General features: G+C 44.6%; 1 protein-coding gene across 1 annotated transcript; it reads right to left on the bottom strand.

Annotated features, from left to right (window-relative positions):
• Nucleotides 1-285: 285 nt before the first annotated feature.
• Nucleotides 286-2273, bottom strand: gdf3 (growth differentiation factor 3). The gene is made up of 2 exons (XM_028989072.1): nt 2006-2273; nt 286-1061 (listed from the first exon to the last, which is right to left on the bottom strand). The coding sequence occupies exons 1-2, from the start codon at nt 2271-2273 to the stop codon at nt 286-288; spliced, it is 1044 nt and encodes a 347-aa protein (XP_028844905.1).
• Nucleotides 2274-13303: the final 11030 nt, after the last annotated feature.

Consider the following 13303-nt stretch of genomic DNA (forward strand, 5'->3'; position numbering starts at 1 on the left):
TTTAAGATGAGGAGGCGTCGAACGTTGGGTGCAGTGCGCCAGCGTGTGGAGAGCGCCGAGGTTCGGGTTCGACTTAAAAATGTGGACGAGCATGTGTCCATTTTTAGAGCACCCCTAAAATCCCGCTGCACCCAGAGAGCAACAAGCGTCGATTGGAATAATATCGTCGGTCAATTGATTCAGAATTGAGGACTAGGCACAAATATAAAATTTAATTCAGAAACAAAACTCCGCTGTTTTATTAAAGGAAAATTAAAAACCACACGTGGGGTCACATCAAACCAGTCACCTACAGCCGCACTCGTCCACGACCATGTCCTCGTAATGCCTGAGCACGACGTTGTCGTTGTTGTCGTAATACAGCATGGAGATGGGGGACAGCTTAATGGGGACGCAGCAGGGTTGCGGGGTCCCCTTGGGGTCGAAGGAGTGCACCAAAGTCTGCAGGATGGCGTGGTTGGTGCCGTTCAGGCTTTCGCTCAGCGGGAAGGGACACTCGCCGTGACAGTAGTTGGCGACGTAGCCCTGGGGCGCGATGATCCAGTCCTGCCACCCGACGTCCTTGAAGTCGATGTAAAGCCGCCGCGGCTTGCACACGTTGCTGGGCGTCACGGGCAGGTAGTACGCGCTCCTCTTCCGCCGCGACCGGCAGTGCAGCGGGTTCAGCGTCACGACCACCAGGGACGCGCGGACCTCCGGGGCGCGCCACGGCGCGCCGCTCGCCGGGCTCGGCTGGACGACCAGCGCCAGGCCGAGGTTGGCGCCGGGCCGGCGCCACGACTCGGCCACGCCGGTCAGGTCGAGGCGCAGCGAGCCGCACGGCAGCTGGACGGACTGGGAGACGAGCAGCTTCCGGGCGCCGTCGCGGCCGACGCCCTTCAGCGTGGCCCGCAGCACCCTGAAGAGCGACGCGCTGAGGGCCGAGGGCCGGTCCCCGCGGAACGCCAGCTCCAGCCGGGCGAGCGAGAGCTGCTCGACGCTCTCCAGCACGGACATGTTGAAGAACAGATGCCTCTCCACGCACTCGGGGCAGTGGCTGCTGGGGCCGGAGGAGACCCGACCTGTGGGGGTGACGACACGCAGTGGCAGGCGGTTAGGGACGGACCACAAGTGCCGAGAAAGCATTTAGGCCGCGACCTGTTCACGAACGCCATTTCACGCCGCTTCTAGGCCCGATAGGGTCTCCTGGCGGGGGTTGCCAGGTTGAAAACCTGCCCAATCTAATTCGGCGGTCGACGTTGTGAATTGAGACACGTAACATTTACGCTTTTATCCAAAGCGACTTCCAAGAGGAAGATTTCAAGCAAGTCTCATTCGGTTTCCGTAGATTCTGTGTTACAAAACTAAGAGCCCTGATAAGGCCTAACATGTTAGGGAATTGTTAAGTGCTAGACATTTTTTTTGTGAGTGCCTGTGTTAGACTCGTTTGAAATACTTTTTGAACAAGAGGGTTTTCAACTGCTTCTTAAAAAGGTGGTGGTGGTAGCCTCGGCTAGTTGACTAGAGCAGGGCAAGATGTTCCACAGGGACAACAAAGGAGAACAGAGTTGATTGGGATCGGAGACACCGTGAAGAGGGAATTTTTAAGTCTCATTTCCTTTGCAGGTCTGAGAGGGCGTGCGGGAGTGTATCTAGCTAGTAGTGTGTTGATATCAGAGGGTGCACTTCCATTTACAGCCCTGTAGGCGAGCATCAAGGATTTAAACTCAATGCGAGCAGCTACCGGGAGGCAGTGGAGAGAGGTGAGAAATGGCGTGACATACAGCACTAAACAGGACACTAATGAGTCTCCATAGAAGGAGAAAACAAAGAAAAAAAAAAAAAAGATAATTGGACGTAATCTGGCAACACGTTTCCACAGTAAAATCTCACGCTCATTTCCACGCCCCCAAATAAATACAATTTAATAAGTATAACATTCACTTATAGTTTTACTGCAGTCTGTGACGTACAGCACAGTCTTCATAAAAAAAAAATACAATGGGAAGCAGGAGGCACGACTCACCTTGGTCCTGAACAAACCGCACGATGTTCCCCCGAACGCCGAACTCGGACACCACGCACAGGTCGCTGGCTTTGTGCTGGCTCTCGGCCCTCCTCAACATCTTCCAAAGCAGCGGCGGAACCGGCCCGTGGCTCCTCGGCCGCGGTCGGACCGGAAGGCCCAGCGTGTTCAAAAGCAAGCGCTCCTGGGCCGCCGGGTTCTCGTTAACGCCGTGGCAAGCCGTGCCCACGATGAAGAGGAAACTCGCCACGAACGCGCGACCCGCCATCGCGCTCGCTGCGTGGCGAGCCTTGCGGTGACCGCTTCTAATAAACGCCCGGGGCGTCTGATTAAAGGGCGCTAATTGGTTGCTGAGTCCTGATTGGCTGCAGACCGGTCCATGCAGGAATGTGGAACTATCGATGATCTGCCACACCCACCTGTAGCTCGGTATTAGTGTTTAGAACATATCAACATATGAACATGTTTAATTGGACAAAACATGGACAACCGAGAAGGTGTTCAGCAAGCCACAGACATTATTCTTCATGTTTGTGCTTTACGTTTTAAATTGATTCAATGGGATGACACACCTTAAATTTAGGATTCTAACCTTGTCGTCATCTACTCATATTTATAATTAGCAAATCATCACCAATCCTGGACTGACACCAATTGCAGGCTCACTCTACCCCTACCTCTATCCTTCACAAGTTTTCTCTCTCCTAGAGTTATTTTAGTGGAGTTTTTCATTGTGTGCCCATTGAGACATACTGTCTCTGATTATAGGCTATATAAGAAATAGATGTTGTTGTTGTTGTTGTTCAAAATAACATACATATAAATAACACAATATGTTCGGTCGGGTTTTTGTACTGATGTTCTATTCGGATGTCAGTATTATGCATGAAGTGTAGGCAAGTATAATGTAGAAAAATAATGAATGACTTTTTGCCAGGATTGGATTCCATTTGCCAAATGGATTGTTGTGTAATTCATGTTACAATGACTTACTGTCTCATTATAAAATAATCACTGTGTTGCCTCATTCTAAAATGCTTTTATTCACCGTACACATGAATTGTAAATTATAAAGAAAATAATTCTGCGGCACCTTTATTATTGCGGAATATCAATTATTCTGTCAGGGAGCCAGCTTTTATGACCCCCTGAACTTTTTTCTGTGTAACATCAGGACAGACATTGAGGTCATGAAGTCCATTAAAGGTTTCCTGGGCCATGGTTTCTTTCTTTTGTGCATTTAAAGCTCCATAAAGGTGTTAGTGACTGTTTAATAAGGACGAAAGTCAAATTCATTGTTGCAATGTCACAAAAAAAAAGATGTACGCCCAGCAAGCACTGCCACATGAGCATCATCGCCGTCGTCTTCCTCCAATCCCTGCAGCATCCTTCATCTGAAGTAGCAGAGAAGCTCTGTTTTCAACAGTCACATTCCAGACGTCCGTGGCAGAAAACACTGACAAGACACAAGGGACTGATGCATTAGCTCGCCGCCGATAACAGATCCTTGGCTGAACCGGGAGACTGCATTCCTCCTGATGACCTGCACTGAGTGAAAAAGTGCTGGGGAGATTCTGGTCTGGACATGAGCGTCAACTGACACATTTCTGCTGTGCTATTTTATTTTCCGTTATGGTAAAATACTGAAAGTTTTTCATCGAAGCATGTGTAGATAGAGTGCATTTGTTATTAACTGATTCATATTGCTATTTATATTGATTTCATATAATGCATAAAATACAGATTTTTGCAAGATTTGATTGTCAAAAGCAGGTAATGAGTGTGTTTTGCAGTACTGGGCTGTCTAGGGTGGTGTGAAATTTCACAGCTAGATCCGGAATCCACACTGGGTCTTATCAGAGACGTCTCTCCAATTCACAGGTGATAAGGAACGCTTTAGAGGACATCTGCGAAGATCTAAAATGCAAATAACCCACCCGTCTCTCACTCTCCCTCTGTGTGTACTGTGGGTGGGTTATCAGCATAATAACAGTGAGATACTGCACAGATAACATAGGATGGCGCTTTAAACAAGGTAATCTTTTCTTCATTTGTTGCAGGTGAACTCTACATTACCACGCTGCTCTTGCGGCCTTCAGAGATCAAGTTTCCAGTGATGGCGGCCATGTACGAGTTGTGGTTCAAGCAGCCGTAAAATGAATGCTCTCAGTATCCGATGAGGTTTTGTAGTTCATATTTGAAATCCTGCACAGTCAATGGTGTTTTTTATGTTGTTATGTTTCACTTGAAATTCAAATGTATTCGCAAAATACGGTAAATGTGATCATATCACACAACGCACAAAGGACCCTGTTTTTCTGAATTTGCGTTTCAAATATTTGTACTCTAAGAAACCCCTTAAATCATCGGTGTACAAAGGTGTTTTGTGGTGGAGGGCAACGTTAATCATCAGTCAAAGGGCCACAGGGTCAATCGAATCTGCAGGACAGTCATTGTTTTTGGGACAGTGGTGGCCTAGTGGTTGAGAAATTGGCACCGAGGTGCCATTAAGGTGCCACTGAGCAAAGCACCGTCCCCACTCACTGCTCCCCGGGTGCCTGTCATGGCTGCCCGCTGCTCACCAAGGGTGATGGTTAAAAGCAGAAGACACCTTTCATTGTGTCACCGTGTGCTGTGCTGCAGTGTTTCACAATAACAATCACTTTCACTTCATTACTGCATGAAATCTGGTTGCTCTAGAATTAGTAAAACATCAAACGTATGTGCGTTCTACTGGGAAGCCGCATTATACTGTATTTTCACCTCTGACATGATTTTGATGATAGTCTGATTTGCAACAGGGAGAAAAATGTCACCTCCACCCCAACTGGGACATTATAAACACTGGACATGACCGTATGACGCTTTACAGCACCGATGTAACTAAGACCAGCTTTTTATCCCCTACATAAAAACCCGGGGGGATTAACAGCGAAGGAGTTTTACGGCCGAGTCCTCAGGTGACGCACCTTTTACCAACGACTGCCAAGGCGGTGTTCCCACAGTGGATATAAAGAACTAATTGTTATGGGTGGTAGTAGCCTAGTGGGTAACACACTCGCCTATGAACCAGAAGACCCGGGTTCAAATCCCACTTACTACCATTGTGTCCCTGAGCAAGACACTTAACCATAAATTGCTCCTGGGAGACTGTCCCTGTAACTACTGATTTGTAAGTCGCTCTGGATAAGGGCGTCTGATAAATACCGTAAATGTAAATGTTATGGACTGCAATTGACTTTTTGATCAATTGACAACCTTTAAGTCTATATTGCAGCACTGTTTGAAACAACTGTACAGCATGGACTTGTACAGCTGTAGGTATGGTACTTTGAAACTTTGAAGAATTACCTAGTTGCAGTTGAGAAACATTTTCCATCTTTTAAAATCCACTTTTTTGTGTTCTGGCATTTTTTCTATAAATTGCAGGATCACAGAGCGTAGATCACACGTTCTCAGAGACTGTTGGGGTTCTGCCATAAAATGACTTTGGTTTAATACAATAATTAATTATTTGGAGCCCTTGGCTTTCAATTGGTTAAAATATGCTGATATAGTCAATAAGAGGATGAATAGCATGGGCCCTCAGCACCTTCCGGCTTGCTGAAGGATCTCACGGAATTACAGAGTGGACGGCGATACTAGACATTACCTCAGTGCCGCAAGCAGTCGTCTGGTGACTGCTCAGCAGCTGAAGAAGAGTCTCAAGATGCATCAGGAAATGTCAATTCCAAACAGGAACAATGCTAAAGATTCAGTGTGATGCAGACATGACACTTAAAATGACTTGTTTTGTGACAGCGCTTTTGAGGTTGTTAAGAAGCCTCTTGAAAGGAAAGCTGCGAAAGCCAGATAATGCCTGGCACAATGGTGTGCTGGGATACAGACTAATGGATTTGCACATGGTATTTTCCCTATTCACCGTGGTCTTTCTTAAATTCCATGTAACTCTGCCTATTTCGGAATGAAATAGTCCAGTGTTGACACTGTGGGTAATTTGTAATTCCCACCTGGGGAGTCCCTATGTGTGATGCACATCAGCAGGAGTGAACCATTCAGGGCAAAAGTCATCCGGCAAATATTCGGCATTTGTTGTGATACATGTGATACCCTCGTGTTGTTGTTCGGCCCGAATAACCCTGTTCCTGTCCCTAAACATAAGTGTCATATCATTGCACATGTTATTGCAGGATGCAGTGCAACTTGGGGATTTCAGATAAACCTGACAGCATTTCTGAAATGTAATATGCCAAGAGTGCTGAAAGATGAAAAGAACGCACATTTCAATTTAGACTGATAAACTGAACTGTTTCACATTTAAGGTGATTCTTTTGAATGTTTCAGATATTTAAAAGGTTAATTTTTCACATTTTCACTTATTGTCATTTTAAATCATTTTAACATAGTTTTAATAAAAACATTAAGGTAGTTTTAATAAAAACAATGCATTACTTGCATTGCCTAAACTATACTGCATGAAAGTTTTTTTTTTTAATCTACAAACTATTTAACAATTCAAACTTCTGGCCATCCTTGTTTGAGTAACAGTGTTTTTTTTTGTTGCCAAACCACATAAATCATCACTCTTCTGATAGAAACTTTGTTTTGTGTGTTAATTCTTCACCTTTCATCACTTGTTCACAGCTCTGGAAACAGTCTGCAGGAGATCAATTGGGATCTTAATGTTATGAGAAGGTCTTCATTTTTCTGCTTTGGAGAAGCACCCATATGTTGAGGTTGGAATCCAGGCACCAACGGACATAGATTATTAAGAATTGAGAAATAGATTTAAATTGAACTAAATAAAGAGAATGTCTTTCAAAACCTCTTCTCATGGCAACAAAAAAAGAAAAAGCTGAGGCTGGTATGCCTTGAACCGAGCTGAAGAGACAGGAGAGGCGATCTATATTTCACCATGCTGGCCTGGCCAGTGGCTCATGGCCATAGCTGTCACTGCATGTCATTAATAATTGTGCAGACTTACCACTGCATTTCCTTTCTCGCTCCTCTCCCACCCCGATCCCACCAGTCACAATTTTCTGATTTACAGCAGGAAATGCTGCAGCAGAGCCCTGCAGAGGATCTGCCAGAGGAAAAGAGGAATTACGAAGAACTGTGTATCTGGTGGCACTTTACAGCTTCTTCATGACTACTTGCATTTAAATGTATCAAACCAGAACTATTTTTCATAATCATTAAGCAATTTACACAATCCCTGTGGAGTACTTAAATTGCTAATTGACAGGCCCTTGTGAAAAGACGCATCTGAGATGAGTACACATTTTATGTTGTAATAATTCAACCAAATTATGGACCGAAATGCCATTGCGGTAAAATGTTCACGCCGCGTATTTCCTTCAGTTGAGAAAACTTGTTGCTAGAATTGCATTATTTATACATACTTTTTAAAATGATAATTAATTTTGTCCTTTTAATACTTTTAGAACTTATTTTTTTATTTTCATTCTGACGTACATTCATTGAAATTGAACTGCAAACCGCTCTTAAAAAGAAACCCCATCTGAGTCAATTCCTGGCCACAGCAGGGAAAGCCGCCGAGCAGCTCTGCGCTCGGTTGAAGTGATGTGCACTAATATGTCCTGCACATAGAAGCTACAGACGGCATTGCGCACATTCCACTTTAATTGCAGACTTGTTGTCTTCAAAGAGGAAAAAGTTGTAGAGTAGATTCAAGGAATCTGGGATACAACAATAAGCCACACATCCGTCCAGCCCAAAGCCGCAGGCTATTTAAAGGTACAGTAGGCTGTACTTTTTTCCCCACTAAATGAAGCACCCACCCTTCCGCTACGCTACATATTGGAAACAGATGCCGCTGGTAGTGATGCTCAACTAATTTCTGTGGAGGGCGCTTTTTGCGGAACGTCCGTAGCGCCCGAGCTGCTGCACTGTGGGGACTGGATGCCAGCCATTTTTGGAGGGAACTGTCATTGCAGAAGGCTGAGGAGAGCGCCAACCCAAAAAAAATACGTTTGCTTTAAAGTTTTACACACTACCCGGATATATATTTGAAGATGGTTTGAACGTGTTAATGTGGTCATAAACACTTTTTATAAAATCTGTCTAATCAGAAGGTTGCTGGTTCGAATCCTTATCCGCCAAGGTGCCACCGAGGTGCTACCCTCTATGCTTGGGCTAGCATTATTCCATCTGAACATTGCAACCAAGCAAGAAACACATTCTTGAAGATCCATATACAATCACTGCCACTATGCCATTTACATGTACAGCATTTATCAGACGCCCTTATCCAGAGCGACTAACAGTCAGTAGTTACAGGGACAGTCCCCCTGGAGACACTTAGGATTAAGTCTCTTGCTCAGGGACACAATGGTAGTAAGTGGGATTTGAACCTGGGTCTTCTGGTTCATAGGCGAGTGTGTTACCCAATAGGCTACTACCACCCATTTAATACATTTACTCATTAATTCACCTTCCATAACCACTTAGTCCTACTCTGGGGCGCCCCTACCAGAACCTGGGAGGGGTGGCACAGGGCACAGGGCGCAGGGACTCACTCAGGGCAGGGAGGCAGCCCACTGCAGGGTGCAAACACACCTCCACTCACAAACTCACACCTATATGGACAACTCGCACCAACACAGGGAGAGCATACATATGTTGCTAACCGCCTTGCGTCCCTTTATTTTGAAACAGAGCACCAAAAGTAAATTTTTTTATCTTTACATCTTTACATAATATTACCAAAGTCTACTTAATTACAGAGTGTCAGACAGCAGCCGAACCCCCCGTGGATGAGCCAGCATGGGAAGGGTTAATCCAGCCCACCACAGCCACCCGTGCTGTGTGCTCAGCATTCCTCCACCATTTATAATGACAGTCTATGATCAATTATTTCCCTTTTTGTGGCTGGCACTCACCCCCGTCCCACCCTCCTGCCACACTTACTCGGCATGTTTGATGTGCTCAGATGTGTGGCGGTGAGGCTCCCGTTCAAATCCTGTGCTGCGATTGGTGGTTCTAGCACATCTGCGGTCGATTAGAAGGACCAGACCTTTGTGTTTTGACATCTTTATAGAAGATGCCAAGTGTCGTTGGTATTCTAAAAAGCTTATCAGGCCCTTATCTGAACGGGCTTTGAAAATATCCAATATATCCAGTATATTTGACACTTTGCACTGCCAGGTTCAGTGTGAGAGGCAGATGCTGTATGTCTAACCATCACTATGCACTTAAATCAAATGTATAATTGGTTTGTGAAGATTTCACACTTTCCACAGAATAACAGTTTTTCGTGGATTCCTGTTGGAAAATTCCTCCTTGAAGTTCAAGGGGCGAACGAAAGGGCACAATTGAATAGGAGGCAAGGATATAATCACCACTGGCTGAATGGCAAGTGATGCAACCCATCCAAGGATTTACAGCCAAACATGTGGGGACATGTGCTCCCAACCAGAAGTCTGAAGGAGCGCATGAGACGTACCGGACTGTCAATCACGCGAACATGCTAACAGCGACAGCGCAAGGGCACCCGGACCAATAAGAACTCCATGATTCTATCATGTTTCATGCCTTATCAAGACAAATTGGTAATTTCAACCCAATGTGGGATAAAAAAAAATATAGAAAAGGTATTGGATTTTGCTACAATCCTAAAACCATGAATCACTTGCAAGACCAAGGTGTCCTCTTGACAGCAAGGTAAAAATCATGTAGATTGCATAAATAGTGCTTGATTTAGTGCTCAGACCCTTACAGAGAACAGCAATGAATGGCTGGATCTCAAGAGGATATTGTATATGTCTAAAAAAAAATGAAAAGGAAGGTAAATAAATAAAAATGTAATACTATGCTCCCAATGACTGTACTCTTATAGTTCCCTTTCTTCTGATGCCAGCAGATTCGGCCCGTTCACTCCAACCAGTTATTATCGGTGAGTGGGCTGCCAGAGCGAAACAATAGATAAAGGTGATCTACTCAGAGGGCTCTTAAAGGGCATTAAAATGCAACAGGGGAAAGTACGCCTTCGACACATTCATATTCCCAACATGCAGCAGCACGATCGCTACGATGCCACTGTACACAGCCTGTGTTCCCATCCCACTACTCTCCCGCCTTTTTTTTTTTTCTCGCCTCTCCTTCTTCCTTCTTTCTTTCTTGTCGTCTGTCAGGGGCAGGTGTCTGGGGCCGCGGGGGTTGGGACGTGTGCCAGACAATTTTCGCGGGGGAGAGACAATGAGCGCGGTGAGGTTTTGGATTACCTCTGGATGCAGAATAAGACACCACCAAAGTCACTGCAGCTGCAGACTGGGATTTCTGGCTTTTATGCCAAAAATAAAAAAAAATAAAAGCGGGGGACCTGTTAACCAGACAATGGCGTTATTATCGGGGGGTGGGTTGGTGTATAAGTTACTACCGTGCTTTGTCACAGGTGCCGATTTGTTTGAAATTCCCCAAATGCTGATTTGTTTCCTGATGCACAGTTGGCCATCCTGTGGGGTGATGGCCCACCTGCACTGGTGCATCAGCGCCATCTTCGGTTTTTGTTGGAGAGACCCACAAAAGTGTATATTATATTATGTCTATATCATGCACTCTGTAATACAGACAGACAAATTACTTATAGTTTCCATGTTGTCCTCTTGCACTCTCCAAAAGAAGGTGGTGTTGGTGAGTTGTGTACAGACCATGGATTTGTGTGTGTTTGGAGCGACTTCTCCGGAAGTCGACGATCATCTCCTGAAGCCTCTTATTTAATGAATATCCAGTTAGTATGATTAAGAACAACATATAACATCCATGTTGTATTTTATTGCTGCTTCTAGTTGTTGTTAAGAACTTTCATAGTTTTAATTTTTTTATCCCTATGTCGAATACAATTACAAAAAGACAATCCATGATCAGTTACATTATTATGAAAAAATTATTAGTGCATCAGTCACTTGAAGAGTAATTGCCTAATTATGGCTCAAAACATAATTGTTGAACTCTTGGAAGTTTTTGAAAAGCTTTTTTCAGCTGCTATTATCCTGCATGACCCCGAGGGCATTGGCGTCTCGTCTACACCCAGCCGTTATTTTCTATTTTTTTTGCATCTACTGCACCCATCATGTGGTTGTGACCGGCAACGGAAGCCATCAAAGTCAGGGAATAGTCCGGTGGCGTGCGTTCTGAGTGTGAGTCAGTGACCAAATTCCACCTTGCAAGAATTAAATGCCGTATTATTAGATTAGTCAGATGAGCCGCACACTGCTGCGAGCGAGTATGACTTGCCACTGTATCACCTTTCGCATGCAGTGTAAGATGCACAATTAGGCCTGACTGAACCGATACTGGGGCCCGAAGAACAGGACTAAAAATAGGTGCCTGTGATGTTAATGCTCCTAAAGGACAAGGTCTCAAAATTACTAACGAATTTAAAGTTAATCTGTTATTTAAAGTAATCATTGTGTTGTGTTGTTGGTGAAGTTTATCTGTATGTCTCTCTGCCTGTGGCACAAATTGTCAGCATGATTTAAACAAAATCGGATGGACAGATGCAACATAGGCCAAGGAAGATCCCATGTCGTGAGGTAGATGCACAAAATGTATTTTTCACTTCAATGTGATAAACCTCATGATCTTACAATCCTGTAGATGGCAGTAAAGCTCACTCACTCAATTTCTATAACCACTTAAACCACACCCAACCCAGCACAAGAGGCGAATTCATCACTCAATCACTTATACCGATGGCCAATTTACAGTCACCGATCCACCTAGTAAACACATCTTTGGATGCTAGTAGGAGAGCCCTACCGTCCCCGGGCGCCTGTCATGGCTGCCCACTGCTCACCAAGGCTGATGGTTAAATGCAGAGGACTCATTCGTTGTGTGCACCATGTGCTGTGCTACAATCACTTCACTTTCACATGTGCAAATTCCTCACACACAAAGTCAGCCTTGGAGATCTGAGGCTATAGGACCAACCACCTCATCAGTATGCAGCCCCAGTAAAGCTTAAAAAAAAAGATTAAACATAGTCAGTGTATGATGGCTCCATGTTGTTGGTGAATAAATAGAATGCAGCATTATGGAACTCCTCCTTCCATCCTTTCCCCTGATATTTTGGGTCTAAAACTGGACAATATTTCCATTGATACCAAGCATAACATAGACTGAGGGAACCAGCTCACACCAGGCCCGAACTTAACTTGTTTTGACGCATACTGTATTTACCGCAACCCGTCCTTGTACGAATACATATTGTGTGGATGTGCAATGAAGCTCTTCTCGGTTTATTTGGCAGTCTGTCTCACCCTCAGGAACCCTGGGGCTTGTGAGGTCAACTTTGCTGTAACACAGCAAAATAAATACTTACATGTATGTAAAACATGCACTGCACATTTCTGAAGCTGTCAATCTATTGCTATGAGCGTTGATGGATCCACATCACAGAACTAATACAGTATTTTGGCCCCGTAGGGGAAAACTTTACTCAGCCCTGTTGAAGTTTCCTCCTGCGTGTGGGTGTTACTTGAAAAGAACGCACCACACCTGCCCCAGTCGTCTCAGCCGTTAAGTGCAGTCATCAGCCATTAGTGGGCTGAGCCTTTATTTGTGTAAGAGCACGTAGCCGGCCCCTGTCTATCATCTTGTCCTCGCGTGTTGTCCCAGATGCTGCAGAGGAGGAATGCAAAGAGAACGTGGGCCGAAATGAATGACAGCGTGCATTATCACAACACAACACAACACGCTGACGAGTATGGCTGATACCGGAGCAGAAAAACAGCCAAGGGATATTTTCAAAGTGCACCTTATTGGTATACACCCCAAATGTATATGGTTTCCAGATATATTGTAATGAAGTGTATGGTTATGTACAGTCGTGGCCAAAAGTTTAAAGAATGAGAGAAATACTGGGTTTCTGCTGTTTTCACGCTGTTTTTAGATCTTTTTGTCAGTTGTTTCTGTGGCGTAGTGGTATAATTACAAGCATTTTATAAGTTTCAAAGGCTTTTATTGACAATTACATCAAGTTTATGCAAAGAGTCAATATTGGCTCTTATTTTTTCAAGACCTCTGAAATTCGCCCTGGCGTGCTGTCAATCAACTTCTGGGCCAAATCTCAATGACAATCACTTCGCTTTCAAGTTATCTATTGGATTAAGGTCCAGGGAGTTTCCTGGCCATGGACCCAAAATTTCAATGTTTTGTTCCATGAGCTACTGGAAAAGACATTGTTCTTCACCAAACTGTTTTTGGATGGTTGGGAGAAGTTGATGTTGGAGGATGTTTTGGTACAATTCTTTTTACAATTCGTGGCTGTGTTCTTGG

The sequence above is a fragment of the Denticeps clupeoides genome, chromosome 1 (assembly GCF_900700375.1).
Source record: "Denticeps clupeoides chromosome 1, fDenClu1.1, whole genome shotgun sequence".
NCBI classification, from domain to species: Eukaryota; Metazoa; Chordata; class Actinopteri; order Clupeiformes; family Denticipitidae; genus Denticeps; species Denticeps clupeoides.